The following is a 15,406-nucleotide window of genomic DNA, read 5'->3' as shown; positions in this document are numbered from 1 at the left end:
CGTCCATTATATTCCTTTTTATCGGTTAATTTCCCACCACCTTTAAACGTAATCGCGCTCATTGCGTAACAATGATTGACTAATATATCGGAGCCTTGTTTATTTTCCAGAATCACGACAATACGAAGTAATTTTGTTTGGTATCGTTGTTTCTGGAAATCAATACTCAAACCGTGCCACTCGAGGCTGATAATAGGTACACGAAGGTAGAACGACGCTTTTTCTTTTCCCTAGTTCACGACGTTTTTTATCACGCCGTGCTATCTTTAATTTGATAATTATAGTCCCTTAACAACTCAGATGTAAACGCGATACCGAGAAAAAGAAGACGGAAACTTGTATAAAAATCATCGATGTTTCACGCCGATTGTCTATTCAATGGAAAACCGTTTATACTCGAATACCCTGCAACGTGAACCTTTGATTCCCGAAATTAGCCACACGTTCGACTTTATACATTCAATTAACTATTATCACATTGATATTTGTATATTTTACTATCGAGTTTAACTAACGTTACCATTATATCGACTTGAGAAAAGAAGGAAGGTATGCCAATTCGATAACTTTCCAAGGAATCTGTTCTCTGAATGCAACGTACGCTCTTAAAATGTAACTTAAATACAGAATAATTAAACAATTTCTGACATAGAAATAGAGCATTATAACTAAGAACTTTAAATTACTATATACTTCAAGAAACACTGAAATTGTTGGAAATAAAGAACAAAGAAGATGACTAATCTTAAGTTTAATTCAATGAGTGTGTTATTCTTCTATGGTAAGCTGTCTAGTCAGAATTATTTCTTACGGAAGTAAATCACACCGAGCAATTGACGGTGCATGAAATAAATTGTCTGATTTAATCAAATTTACTGGCGAAATAAATAAAACGATGAATAGCACGTTGAAAAAATTGTTTCCTTTAAAATGTTCTCAGTGTTGACACACCCCTTGAAACTGGCAGAGCATCGAATAAAAGTGTTCGTGAATGATCGTGACACCGGATGGATTAATATCAGTATTTATCCCCTTCCAAAGGACAACGTTTCGGCTTACGGATGCCGTTTGCGTTACATTCAGAGACGCATGGAGGTATGGAGGTGAACTACATACGGTTAAATTGTTGTTCAACAAACGGGCGCTCACGTAGCAATGGAAAAAGTGTTTCAACCGCGCATACGATTAACCGCGATACTAAAAAAAATAAGAGTACGTTGCGATAAGCGATTCTTACATCTTACAGACCGCATTTCCTGCGTAGAATCGTTATGCGAGTCCTTGCTTTTTGGATAAATATGTTCATCAGAAAATTCTAATTTCGCAGAACACCGTAAAATATTCGATTTTCATTTTGAAATTTTCCAATCTTTCGATATCCGAATCTATGAACTACGACGAGTTGTAGGATATTTGAAATTTTTAGATATTGTATCGATGCTTACTACAAACTATGATATTGTATGGAAATAAATCATCGAATAGCTATGTCTTGGGTCAAGTACACGATATTTTTGACATTCGAAATGCGGAAGTATTTGCTGCTTCGATTTCGATGCCTCGATAAGATACACGTATCTCCGTTTCCGGAAGATATGCAACGAGTGCTTGGCAAACGAAAAACAGCCTCGTTTTCCCCCCCTTTCACTTTCCAACACACGCTGCTTGCGAGCAGCAAAAGTGCAGATAAGAGAAATCTCGCGATTAAGTTACTCTTACTTCGCTGTAAACGCGACAGAATGAAAGAAACGACCGAAAATTTTCATCAGCCACGGCGAAAGACAATTCGAGAAAGTATTCTGCATTTCCTTCGCATTGGAGATTGAATCTTCTAGTTTCTTAAATGTCGCAATATAATCATAACATTTATCGCATTTCTCATCGCAGCGTCGCTATAAAAACTAAGAAATGAGAATGTTCGATATAAATCTATAAAGCCGACAAACAGGATTATTAAAATGCCGATAAACATGTCTATAAAAATTCATGAAGCTGCGAAGCGAGCCACAGGATGACAAAGCCGTGAGACGATAAATTACCCAGCCATAACGTAAGTAGGATCAAAATTCTTGTGGATTTAGCGTGTCACATAAAATAAAAGAGAACATAAAATAACAGAGATAAAGATATCGCGTTGCTTCCGATTTGATTTCTCTATTCTTCGAACGTTGCTCCGTTAAACGATAACGCTTCCTTCCGTAACCGCAGGTGTTCCATCTTAATCTTTGCCAGAACGAAACGTCCGAACACAAAGGGGACGACAATTCGCTGACAAAATCGCCTAACAAACAAAAACGGAGAAAGAACAATTCGTTTGGACGACACACGGAAATAATAGCTGAGAAAGAAAAGAGGCAAAATTCGGCTGCGAGTCGCGTAAATCTGGTTTGAAAAGGCGAGCGTGATACATCCATTCGTTAAACCTCTTATCCGTCGACATGTTAACTGGCGCCTTTTGCACGACGTCCCTCCCGTTCACCGACGTTGCCTCGCTCTAACTTTCACTTCCACGTTTTACTCCCACGTTGCTTTTGCGCTAGATATGCAGTCAGAGGCGTCGAACGAAAGAGGAAGAGGGCCGATATTCGGGGCGCGCGGTGTTTCGAGCGACATTTTGCCGAGAGAAAGATAAACGGTTTTATCGTGATTCCACGTTTCAAGCCAGGTGAACGTAGGGTGCGTGGGTGGGAGGGAACGTGACCGCTCGTGTGCATGCTCGCGATCCGATTTTGTGGGAAACGAGAGACCGCATCCCAGCAACGACGATTCGCAGATCGCTTTTTCTATGCACGCGTGAGCGTAGTTCGTGGAAGGAATACGGTAACGCTTTGCTGATCGGTTATAGGGAGCAATCATCTTGCGATCGATTAGCGAGAATAAACGTATTTCCAGGAAATTTTGGCTATGTCTTGTCCTCCATTGGATGCAAGTGACGCGCGAATATCTGACATACACTCGTTTATTTTACATATGTAATATTAGATGCTGGTTCTGCGGAATCAGTTCCAAGAAACGACGAGAATAGTCGATCGGTTAACGAAGCAAAATTGTCTGATCGGTGCATGTAATACTACTGTGCAGAGAGAACGACAGGCCAGTCGAAAGTTCATACAAATGCAAACGTCTTAATGAAGATCAAGCTGTACAGATTCATCTAATTCGACTGAATCTTTAATGACGTTAAATTGTTTGGTATATAAAGAATTCGTTTCAGATGGACGTTATATGATTATTACGAGATACAGTGAACAACAGATACTTTTTATACGTAATATAATATACGCGAACGAAATGATTTGTTGGAGAAATGGAAGTATGCGAAGGAACAAAGACGAGTTCGGTCTATTCATGGGCATTTGATGTTGAAATTTCGTCAATCGGGCCACCCGATTTCGAATCTGTTGTATGACGAAGGCGTGGGCCAGGCCAAGAGAACCCAAGGGAAAGTAGAACAGAGCTCTGACGAGTTCACCGGTGAAAACGAGGAAGTTAGGTGAAAATCGTCTATGCTAAGCTGAAACAACGCAATTATAACGATCGCGCGTCTCACACTAAGAATGATTCTCGAGGAATTGTAACTGTGAAAAATAAAAGTTATTTTTCAAGGTACCTAAGGTATTCTAAGGAGAATGTTCGCAGCGAGTGTGTTTTATAATTAAAAGTAGGTTGGTCTTTGTACATTCAATTGGAGGAAAAAGTGAAAGTTTGCGTAGAGATTTTGTAATTCTATGGTTGAACTGGAACGTCTTCCATACTGATATAATTTGATCTCTTTCGTCCTTACTTCAAATAATTATTCGCTATTTTGCAATTTAAGGCATGAAAACTGACATTTACCTTTTTAGCTTGATACGAGCCTTGCGTTATTCATAACCTTTCATCGTGAATTTAATCCACGACCGTCTTTTGTTATCTAAAATTAGACGCTGGAAGTTATTTAATTAGCTATAAATATACACAAAGAAAGAGGCCGCTCATCTGCATAACAAAGCATCTGTATTTAATCACATTGAAATCTAATCTCCTCGTACATATAACTCATATGCCGCTAACCATTGATTTTGTTAACTTACAATAACGAATGATCGTCAACTTAAAGACAATGGATCGTCGATTATACCTACACAAACGATACTTTCGTTACATTTGCGCTGAAAAAAGACCAAGAAATAAATTATGTCGCAAAGAACGCTAACTTCAATCGATTTTTAATTTCTTATCGAGAAGGTTTTAAGCGTACACTGTTTTAGTCACGAAAGTTAAAACGAAATAGAACGAACGGAAAAGTCAATGAGAGAGGTTCCGCAACGTTTTAATAAATTTGCGTGGTTTCTGCGACGATTGGTCATCCGAAGCCCGGCGTTTTATCTGGTTCCGCGCACGAAGAGAAACGAGGACGCTGGAAGATGCGAAATCCGAGATCGTCGACAGAAATCGGAAACCGGACGAGGTCGCTGTCGCCGGAAAAGTCGCAGAAATTCCCGGTCACGTTGTCGACGTGAAGCGAGAAAAACAGAATGCCCGTCTCCATTGTGAATCCGCCTGCAATGTTTTCGAGAAATCGCGCAAACAAGACAACGAACTGACAGAAACTGGTTGTTCGAACTGTTACGGATGTTCGGATGTTTTCATTAATGGCTGATCCCTTCTTACGACCATCTTTTCCACCTGTTAAATTCGAGACTTTTACTCTTCGTACTGTATTTTCTCAGATTTCCAATATGCATATTATCTATTAATTTTTTATACCATTTTATATGTAAAATAGACACTGTTTTCGACAGACACGCGGTTTCAGAAATATCTTCGTGTTGAATGTCTAACATATTTTCTGTTTCTTCCTATATATTAAGACAATAATAAAAAAAAAGCTAACTAAAGAGAGAGGCAGAGAGATGGAGAGGAAAACGAATGCAAAGAAAGAAGATACGGAAACAAATTTCCTGTGCAAAATCAAGCAAATGGAAATCCAGCAACAGCGGGTAGAACGTTTACCGCTTAAAGCTCGTAACGATCGAAAGTTTCCTCGTATACATGGGCGGATAAGCGGATTTCGCGAGCGGATCCGAGTCGAGAGAAGTTGCAGGCTGCTCGCGCGACACGGCCAATTTAATCTCAAACTTTCCGGACGCTATATCTTCGTGCGTGCGGATCAGGCAAACTCGTGGATCGAGGAATTAATCCAGAGTTTCCTCGTTAAGTAATTTCACGTTTAAAAACGGCTCCGAAGTTAACGTCGCCACGAGGAAAAGTCACGTTTCGCAACGTGCTTCGATCAACTTGGTGAAACGTAACGAAGGAATATATCGTAGATGAAAATCCGTGAAATTCTTCAACGAAGTCGATAGCTTTTGCTTCGTATCGATGGAATTGTGTTTAACAACACTTTACAGTAAACATATAGGAACCGTTGATCAATTAGGATAAGATAATTAATCTTATCGTGGCCGACAATATGGAAAATATCTAATCGGTTGACTCATATTTTAAATTTTATAACGTTTCCTTATATGGAATACGTATATGCAACGTCTAGGGACTGTTAGTCCGTTAGTACTTCGTACAGAAAATTCTGCAGATGTAAAAACAACGAAAAAGAAGAAGACATGTCTCGTCGGTAGTACGCGTCGCCAATAAAAACACGCGAATCGTGTCTTTCTAACGACTCGGTACTTGGAATTTAAAAGCAGAAAGAATTTACTCACCTCATAATAAGGTGTGGTATGAACGACAAGTCACATAGAACAATAGCAAGGGGAATCATGTTTAACGTCCGAATGTTGTCAGCGAATACGCAACGCCGAGGAAATTCCAAATCGGTTGGTGGAAACGATTTAGATTGGCGTAAAGACTGTTCCAGAGGAAAGCTGGGCTCCGTGAGCAACGATAATTCGCTTGTTCGTGCGAGGCAGCGCGAGACAGATGCCAGCCGGTCGATTTTCGCAGCACAGTCAGTAGACGAGTATGGAAGAGGGGCGAAGTCAAGGCTGATGCCTGGCGCAAGCTGACTGTGATAAGACAAAGGCTAACTCTCTTCAAGGGCGCGGCGACGACTCGGTGGTGCGCGCGCGAGCGTTTCGCACGCGCCAGCTTGTCGCTACGCGCCGCGTCGGGACAACGCGCGCAGAAAACGGAGGACGTGAAAGAAGACACACCGACACACGATCGCTGTTCAGCACACCGATCGACACACACGGAAAGCCACGTGTGTAGCGCAAACATAACCACGGACGGACCGCATCCAAGGAAAAGAAGAAAAGAGAAGAGAAGAGAAGAACCAGTTCGTCCGTGAGACGGAACGCGGCGTTCTTTTCACGCGTAGGACTCATGTCCGACGATAAAATTCGATAAAACGGCCAACTGTACACCGTTTACGTGCCTCTACATACGTTGACATTGAGACCGTAATGGACACGTGTCGCGCGACAGCGACACCCAGGAAACCAACGCAACGGTTCGCGCACCGCTCTGACGTCGCTTCACGTTCAAATTGCTTGATTCGTTTTGCGCTGTTAGAGTATCCTGTCTCGCGCGTCGATTTTACCTTCTGTTCCGTTGAATACATTGGCAAATGTTTTTGACAGAGTAAGATGGATTGATTCGAATTGACGTATTACAGCGGTTCTCAACGACAGGTGAGCGAGTCTCGATGTTCCCAGTACGTGGGTGTAAATATCGGTCAAATGTCGTGTCGGATAAATTTTATATGTTGGCGAAATTTGTACGAACGGGGAAAGAGGATAGAAACCACAGTCGGAGCATCTAGTTACGATCATGATTTTTATGCAAATCGATGTTGAGATGCAGTAGCTTCCGTATTGCGACGCTTCGAAGCATCGAGTAGCATCGTCAATCAACGCATGTAAATAAAACGAGTCGAGATTGCTTAGATCGCGCAACAATTCTAAGGATGCAAATGATTCTAAAAGAAAAAAAGAAAATGAAAAGTTAAATCGAAATGGCTCTCGAAGTGGCTCGTTTAATTGTAACAAATTAGATTCTACGATAGAATTTCAGGCAAAGATAAACACATAATATCTCGGAAGCGATACCTTTACAACGTCGGATTTTCCCAAAATTAGTCGTAGTATCACTCAATATCAAAGCTGTTGCGCACTTGATTAGACTCATATTACGTAAACGAAAGATAAATCATTTCCTCGAAATCATTTCGCCAGGAACGTAATAACTAGCAGTGAAATCTAAGAGAAGTCCAACGAGCGTCGATGAATCCTAGAAATGCAGATTAGAACGATGCATATTAATGTGACTCACGTCAGCTGGATTATCATTGATGCAAAGGTCAACGTAGCGTTCATCCTTTCTTTTTTCTTCTTTCTTTTCAGGTTAATAAAAGTTTAATGAGACAACGTAAACAGTAATAGCATTGCATTGCGCGAGTTAAATTTAAATCGTTTTTTCATCCTTGTTATTCTTATTTTTCTGCTTCTTCCTTCTTTCCCCTTTTTTGCCATTTCGTGCGTCATCTTCTCAATTATTTAACTGGCATTTAAATTCCATGAATATCGGAGAGTGTCACCGCAACAAATTGCATCCCGTCGAACTATTACCGAATAAATTACATTCAGTTACATTTCGATTAAAATACCAAGGCAAGCTGAAGGAAATGAATCTATAACACGTTAATACGGAAAAATTTTCCATTGTCTCGATTATGAGAACAGCTAGTTTCATAATATTGTTACTAAAGATTTTGATCTATTTACTACTCCGAGAGAACATTATCTATTCCACGCACGGGACCATAAAAATAGTCGCTCCATAAATTTCCCATTATACGTAAATAGCAAATTTCATGAGGAATTTGTGCTACAGAGATTCGTTGCTATCAAAAGTTAAAGAATCGCGTAAATTGATCACTTTCCAAACTACCGAATAAACGATTAAGAAATTAAGCGGATTTTCTTCCGTTTGTATATCGTAGAAATAATCTACTTCGCAATTCTAATCCGTATTCTGTTGGAATAAAACGATGTTCTCACACACGCACGAATATTTTAAATTGTTCGTCAGCAATGCACTCACTGATTATTAATTAAATATCCGTTGCTTTATTAAACGTATTAAATAGTAGATATTATGGCGAAGATTAAACGAAACACCTCACAATCAGTAAATCATGTTGAAAATAAAAGATTACTCGACCCAGAGCTTTCATTCCTGCTTCCAGAATTAAATAAAAAGGATTAACGAAGAAAAATGATCGAAAAGCATCAAGATAACACTTTTTTGTGTAGTTAAAATCAAGGTGGCTAACACGTACTGGAACTGAGTTAACAACGACTAATGATCGGTAAGGAGACTTAAATTACCGTCAAACGTACAAGTGCACGGCGCACGTGATATTTCCAAGTCAGCCAGTGCTTCTGTATCTGTTCACCGCAATTAGGTACTCGGGCTGCGTTTCCGTAATGACAGAACTGCCGGGTGGACTTTCAAAGAATTCCAGGATGAGTCGTGCATCGTTCTCTTCGCTATATTCGCTCGCTATTTACGACGTTTGAATGGTACGCCGCGCGAACGTGACTCGATTCACGTCCTATGCCTTCGATTATTCGATTCTATCATTATTTTCTTTTCTTTTCACATGTATATTTCTTTATATCACGATGTACGTGTGAAGAAATTGTTAAACGATGATTACGTTAACGCGTATCGTGTCACGTTTACCACGACGCGTAGGAATCCAAAGAAAGACGAAACTTTTGTCGAATAAACAAGAATGAACGACAAAATGAAACTGTTGCTTTTGTAAGTAGATTTAGATACCTCGCTGTAAGCTGTAAACCTTTGGCTTTTAACCTTCTCGGATACGGTGATTTGATACTTGTCGCGTAATGTCATCCGACACTTGAGGATAACACGACGCGAGAGGATTTATCATTTTGATGGAACCGACAGTTATCACAATTCATCGCGAATAACCAAGCATCGCAGAAAGATGTCAAGAATGTCCAAGAATAGTTAAGAATTGGCGAGTTCGCTAAAATTCGCATAAATCGCTACGAACATCCGAAAAGTTCATGAGTAATCGCAATGGTCGTACGGTATATGCAAATGTGAAGGTTAAAGGTTGAAGTACTCGGGAGGTCGAACTTTTCTTAGTGTTAATAACATCTTTATGACGTAAAATGCGTTAACAGCGTAACTCGAATAGATTGCAAACAATTATTCATGATTTCGAGTTTAAAGAACCGAACAACGGGATATTCCAAATGGATAGAGTTAATTAAGTCTATTTTGAAAACATGACAGAAAACTTCGATTCGCATTATTTATATCCGTGAACCTTGTCACAAACTCTAAAACTCTTATCACAAACTCAACCATTATTTTCTATTCTTCGACTCGAAATTTTCATTGATCCCGAGCTACCGCACAGATCATTCCGAAGGCATCTAAAATTCGAGAAACCAGAAACCTCCGTTCCACGATTCTAAATGTTTACTAGTTCTATTGTAGAAAGGATCTACCGCGGGAATCACCACAGACACCCAAAATTTCACTTTAATTTCGCTCTCTATTCACAAACTCCAGACGTTCATTCATTATTCATGACACGCGTCCCTTGAAATTTCCACCGATGCCCGGTAAACCACAGAATTACTCGAGAGGCGGCTCGAAACACAAGAAGCAAAAAGGAGGTTGTTTTCGCCGAAAACCGCGACGCTTGTAGAGGATTCTGTGGACCGGAGGAGCAGCCGAGTGACTTGGTGGCTAATAAGCCGGCCGTAAGGGCCCATCTGGAGGGAATGGACCTCGCAAATTGGCCATGAGGCCCAAGGTCGTCCGGTATATCCCACGTAGCGGGGCCAGTGGCCTCTGTTGGAAACAAGTCGGGGTCCAGGGAGCTTCCCTGCCCTTGGCAGGATATAACACACCAGAACCAACAGGAGAAAAGAAGCCCTATGGCCCTAGAAGGACGACCAACCGACCAACGGCAGTCCTGGCGAGTTAAGTTCTCCGCTCCCCTAGGTATAAAAGAAATCTCTTCTCTCTGGCTGCCTTTCGAGAAAATGCCTACGAACTTCAGCAGGCCACAGGAGCCACACAAAGGGGATCTATTTCACTGTTAGAACGCGCAACACCATTGTCCTCAAGGGTATAGAATTTGTCGACCATTTGGACAATGACGACGTGAGACTGTCTATTAGAGTAGTTTACTAAGTCTTTGGTAAATCGTTCTTTTCTTTAGGTAATTAGGTAATTAGGATGTTACACGAGTCCCTCGTAAGCTTTAGTGACGTTACGACTCCATTTTTGCTCAGTTTCTACGTCTCGTTACGCAAGTACGCGATTAATATGCGATTCTTAAGAAGCAAAAATGATTTACATCCATAAATTCAGTTACTACAACGAGCTCACACAAATAATGCTAGATTTCAAGGTAAATGTAGAAGATAGTATTCGTGACATCATTAGCTCTTTTTATCGATATATCGAAAATGTTCAAAGCAAAGCACGTATTAATTAGAGTGACAAATTTCTATCTGGTTTCCATTTCCTTAATCGTATTCCTAAAAACAGGAATACCAGGGTTATGGCTGACCGAGCCTAATCGAAGGTTAATCGCGTAATTCGCTACGTGTCCGATAATACTGGAATCACTGTTTCAAGTTGTGAACCACTGTGCAGGAGCTTTTGTCCGGCTCCCAGGCCGGAGTGCAATTCGGGTTAATTGGAGAACAAGGGCGAAACTTTACGCCGAGCGAGGAAGCTCGACTTAGATGCTTTAGCCCTTGGCTGTAACTTCTCGATCGAGAGTATACTGAAGCGAATCGATTCGGAGGAATTTCGAAACGACCGTACAAACTTTCCTCTTCCGTTTTTTTCATGATGAAATCGATAGTTAGGAAACAATGTACCGATAATAACACAGACTCGTATCATTATTCATACAGTTAAAAAAAGAAAGAAAAAAGAAAAAAAGAAATATGGAATCTAAACAGAAATATATTTCGTCCATTAAATAATTTCTTTCGTGATATTTCTACATATTGCGAATATTCTGTCTATTCTAGCACCCTCAGACTTCCCACAAATGGATATAAATACTATCGACATTTCTCCGTTTTCACGAAACTCGTCCACATTCGATCCTCGATCAAGCAAACAGACCCAGGAATTCCTCGGAGAGAACCGATCATCGTCGACAAACCATTTCAAACGCAGACACACCCACGTGTTGACCACCCTTAACGTTTCGTTCGAGGAAGAAGTGAGAATTGGTGAGGGTCTATTGACACTGGGTATCGTTCTAGGTATACGCCGAGCAAAAAGAAAGAAACAGGAGGGAAAGAGTGTACGAAAATACCGTTACCGTTTACAAAGAAAATCTTTCCAGGAAGATGCTATTGTAAGATTTTCGACCGAACCTTTGAATCCTGTATACACTGGAAAAAGAAGGAAAGAAGCGAAGAAACGACGAAAGTAATAGACTTTTTCTTCTGAAAGAAAATTTGTGAGCTTCTGTGTTAAAAGAGTTCGACGAAAAGTTTCTAATAAAATATTGAAGCTCCTGAAAAAATATTGAAGCTCCTTTTCTTTTATTCATGGTCTTCTTTAATATTTAATGGTATTCTTATTTTATATTTCATAGATGCTGTAAGAGGTATATACGTATCGAGTAGATAAAAATATCAAGGGCAGAAGGTCAGGGAATTGAAAAGAAACAACTTTTTTACGTATTAGGAAAAGTTAGGATTAATCTTTAATCTTTAAATAAATGAATCTGTTGCGTGAACTAATTTATGCTTGCTGGAAGATATAATTACCGATTGGTGAATAAATAAATTTGAAGAAACGGAAATCTTTTTTCTCCGTTTTTCCTAACCTTATCAAAGACAATGACCTATAGTTCATGTGCTTACTAACGATGTCTTACTAACGTTAATCTACTCCATCTTGCTTCTACCATTAACACGACCACAGTCACATAAAAAGTCTCTACAAAAACGGCTTCAAGACCTTCGGACATTTTTCTATATTAATTTCTTTCTCACAAGGAAAACAGCCACTTGAAGCTTCGTATAACACTACGAATTTCAAATCTGAGAAAATATTCATACTAACCTGATTTCGAAACCCATCCTATTAAAGCAACACGTCAAGCAACACACGCAACAAATCATCTGGAAGTTCACTACAAACTGACACGTCGTCTGTAGCTTCCTTCAATCGACCCTCTTTACCTGCACTTTACCTCAACGGCAAGGAAAAGCGGTAAGGGAAATTGGAGAAATGGTGGGGGGTGTACCTGTCCCTTCCAACTTTCAGGAACATATTTCACAGAACATTGTGAATAAAAATAAGACAAAAGATTCTAAAGAAAAGAGAGTTGAGTTCATTTTTAAACTTTGTGTAAGTGAATTATTCAAAAAATTATACAATAAATCGTTCAAAAAATTATAGAATAAATCGTTCCAAAAATTATAGAATAAATCATTCAAAAAATTATACAATAAATATATATTTATGAATAACCGAAGAAATGAAACCTAGACATTAATGATAACGTTCACTGTAATTTGGATACTTGTGACACGAAAGACACGCTACAAATCGTCACAAGTGTTAATGAAAAATAACATAATCAGAGTAACACGGAGTGTTATCTGCCTAACGAATTTAGTCCACAATTTGTGTCCAACTTCTACTTGCACAAAAATCCAAAGAAACAGAAGCAAACAAATGAGAAATCTATAAGACTGGATCAGACCCGAGGAACCTTTTTAAACCTTTTAAAATCATTATTAGTCAAAGTAAGACAGAAATCTAGACAGAGAAACGTAAGATCCCTCGGAAGATAGAGGAAGAAGAATTCGTGGAAGACGTGAGACCGTTTTTCGAGCTTTTGCATTCCACGAAACAGGCTCGGTAGGCCAACGAAGGGAAAGAGTGAAGAGGGCGAAAAAGCAAAGGGGACGTCGATTACGGCCCTGTACCCTTGAAGCTGAAGGTTGCCGCTAGCGAGGGACAACCTTCCTTCCTTCCGTTCCCCCTCCACCATCGGCAAGCGATCCACTGCCTCCACTGCCGCTGCCGCCGCCGCCCTGACGCGTCCGCCTTTGTGCACGGCTTTATTTCATCGCGTACCGGACATCGATTGGCCTCGACTCTCTCCGTCGCGATATAATAATAGCGTTGAAAGTGTTTTTCCGACAACACTATCACGGTACGAGACCAGAAACGAGGGTCCGCTGTGGACTTCCGGGAGAAAGATTCTCTTGGAGTAGATGGGGTGGTGCAAGGTGGTATACAGAGCTTCGTTTGTGATAGCTGCAGCGGCATGTTTGGAAAGATCCAACAACTTCAACACGTTCGATTGTCACGGTGATCGTCGGTTATCGAATTTCTCAGAATTATTAAAATAAGGCAAATTTCCTAGGCTAACAAATTTTCAAGGATGCAAATGATCTAGACGACAGCGTTGGTAGAAAAATGTACGCAAATGCAATGTAATATTTTTCAGAAATTAAATGTTATTGCGCACAGTATATCTCGATCCATTACGGTTCCTGGGGAGAAATATATTGTACTTGCAATTCGTACAGGTATATTGCTATAACGTTATCGCTGTTCGTTAGTTACGCACTTGAATTTTATGCTCAAGAGACTCTTTAAATGTTCAAAGTGCTATTATTTCGATGATACTAAGGCGAGATAGAGGCATACAACATTCGAGAACCGTAACAGGGTTAATATTTTGTCGACCGATGAGTTTAATACGACGTAAGTTATAAACTAATATTAGTTTCGTATGGACTCGATTATCAGTGGTTTTAGTAGCCCAGAAACGAAATATCTTTTCATTTTAGATATAACGACACACCTTTCTATTCTCAATGCAATCTTCATTTTAACACATATAATCACCCTTATTTCTATAAAAGGAGTTTATAGTAGAGACCGTTTCTGCTGAACTTTTAAGAAAAGTGTGTTTACTTTAATAAATGTCTTCAAATGTGGGTATTTCCCAAGATATTTCTGAAAGGTAGAAACCTTTTCAGATTTTACGAGGGTTAATTGAAAGCGATTGTTTCGTTCGCTTTACCTGGACGTTACAGGTACGTGTGATATATGTTTGGTGATTTAAGAAGGAAAATGAGATAATGAACTAAAAGGGTCAGGTATATGGGACACAAATATTTATTGCCTTTGAAATAACAGCAGATTAATGTCTTTGTGGCTGCTTTCGAGGTATAGAAAATTTATGCATTAACGAAAATTGAAGGAAAATCTGGCACTCAAAAACACCAACAGCGAACTAATAGCTTTAATCAAGTTGCTTGAATGCGATGGTAAAAAGGCAACGGGATTTTGATACATTTTAAAAATAAATTTAATTGCATTGATATAATATATTCCAATTATAATACAAGAGTCTGATATATTTATTTATAAAACAGATCGGAATTAACAAGCGAAAAATAGCAGCAACTCCGAGTTACGTAAACGATATCGAACGCAAAAATAAATAAAGATTAATTACTGACTTGGGTAAATGTACGTTAATACACGAGGCTAAGAAACAGCGAAGATTGATGAGGATTGGATAGAAGAAAAATGTTTTGGAAAAAGTGGGTGAATTAGAAACACAGAGATATTTCTGGTAGATTTTCGAAGGTTGAGGTACGAGCGGCTGTCCGTGGGCTTTGAAAAATAGTGCTATCAGAGAGGCTAAGTGAGTGGAATTACCAGGGATAATGATAAATGGTTTCGAAGTTGCGATGGAGTTGTCGATAAAAATTTATTACCAACGAACTTTTCAATGGCTGTTAACGTGCCCTATTTGTATTACCGTGTTCGATTATTTAATAGAATTTGTAAATGGGTAATTTTGCTTCTGGGAGTAAAAGATAATTCCCAAAGTACCGAAGTACAGAAAATTCTATAACGAGATTGCTTAATCAACTGGCAGATCTTTTATTTATAAATTTATCGAACAACACATGCGTAAAGGATGGACATTTAAAAATAAGGAAATCGATTCTTCAAGAAATCAAATCTTACAAAGTTATAAACATCGCGGGGATACCGCATTAATCGCATTAAAAAGAAAAGAAAAGAAACAAATAACAGGGATGAATGCTTTTTAGGAAAACGTTTAAAAGCATTCTTTAGTAAAAAAAAAAAGATAATTTTCTACATTTTATTACTTGTTATGGAATTCTTTTACTTCGGTAACGAGATCAATGCCAATAAAAATAATAAAAGATTAAAAGAAGACACAAAGAGTGTGTACATAAACAAGAATAGAAAGAGAACGGCAAAAAGTACTTTATTTCCAATTCAATTCAATTCAATTCCATTCCTTTCGTCATTGAATTAATGTCAATCGTTCCTTCCTACACCAATGACAATTATTCCGTCCTCCACGTACGAG

The 15,406-nt window shown here is 39.2% G+C and overlaps 3 protein-coding genes across 8 annotated transcripts in view; 1 reads left to right on the top strand and 2 right to left on the bottom strand.

Annotated features, from left to right (window-relative positions):
• LOC122575844 (origin recognition complex subunit 2) overlaps positions 1-15,406 on the bottom strand; it is a 112,868-nt gene that overhangs the window by 2,021 nt on the left and 95,441 nt on the right. The window lies entirely within an intron of this gene.
• LOC122575845 (speckle-type POZ protein) overlaps positions 1-15,406 on the bottom strand; it is a 44,409-nt gene that overhangs the window by 21,174 nt on the left and 7,829 nt on the right. The gene's annotated exons all lie outside the window — the stretch shown is intronic.
• Positions 10,956-12,094, top strand: LOC122575851. Its single transcript, XM_043745330.1, has 2 exons — positions 10,956-11,451; positions 11,621-12,094. Exons 1-2 carry the CDS (start codon positions 11,063-11,065, stop codon positions 11,649-11,651), a joined length of 420 nt encoding a protein of 139 aa, XP_043601265.1. The 5' UTR covers positions 10,956-11,062; the 3' UTR covers positions 11,652-12,094.

The sequence above is a fragment of the Bombus pyrosoma genome, linkage group LG15, assembly GCF_014825855.1.
Source record: "Bombus pyrosoma isolate SC7728 linkage group LG15, ASM1482585v1, whole genome shotgun sequence".
Taxonomy (NCBI): domain Eukaryota; kingdom Metazoa; phylum Arthropoda; class Insecta; order Hymenoptera; family Apidae; genus Bombus; species Bombus pyrosoma.
The sequence above is the reverse complement of the archived record's forward strand: the minus strand, read 5'-3'. Positions and strand labels throughout refer to the sequence as shown.

Bases quoted from the DNA above. Each gene is read 5' to 3' on its own strand.
- LOC122575851 (XM_043745330.1), top strand. From the start codon at position 11,063: ATGGATATAAATACTATCGACATTTCTCCGTTTTCACGAAACTCGTCC. The intron at 11,452-11,620 runs GTAATAGACTTT...TATATTTCATAG, and splicing joins GAAGCGAAGAAACGACGAAA to ATGCTGTAAGAGGTATATAC.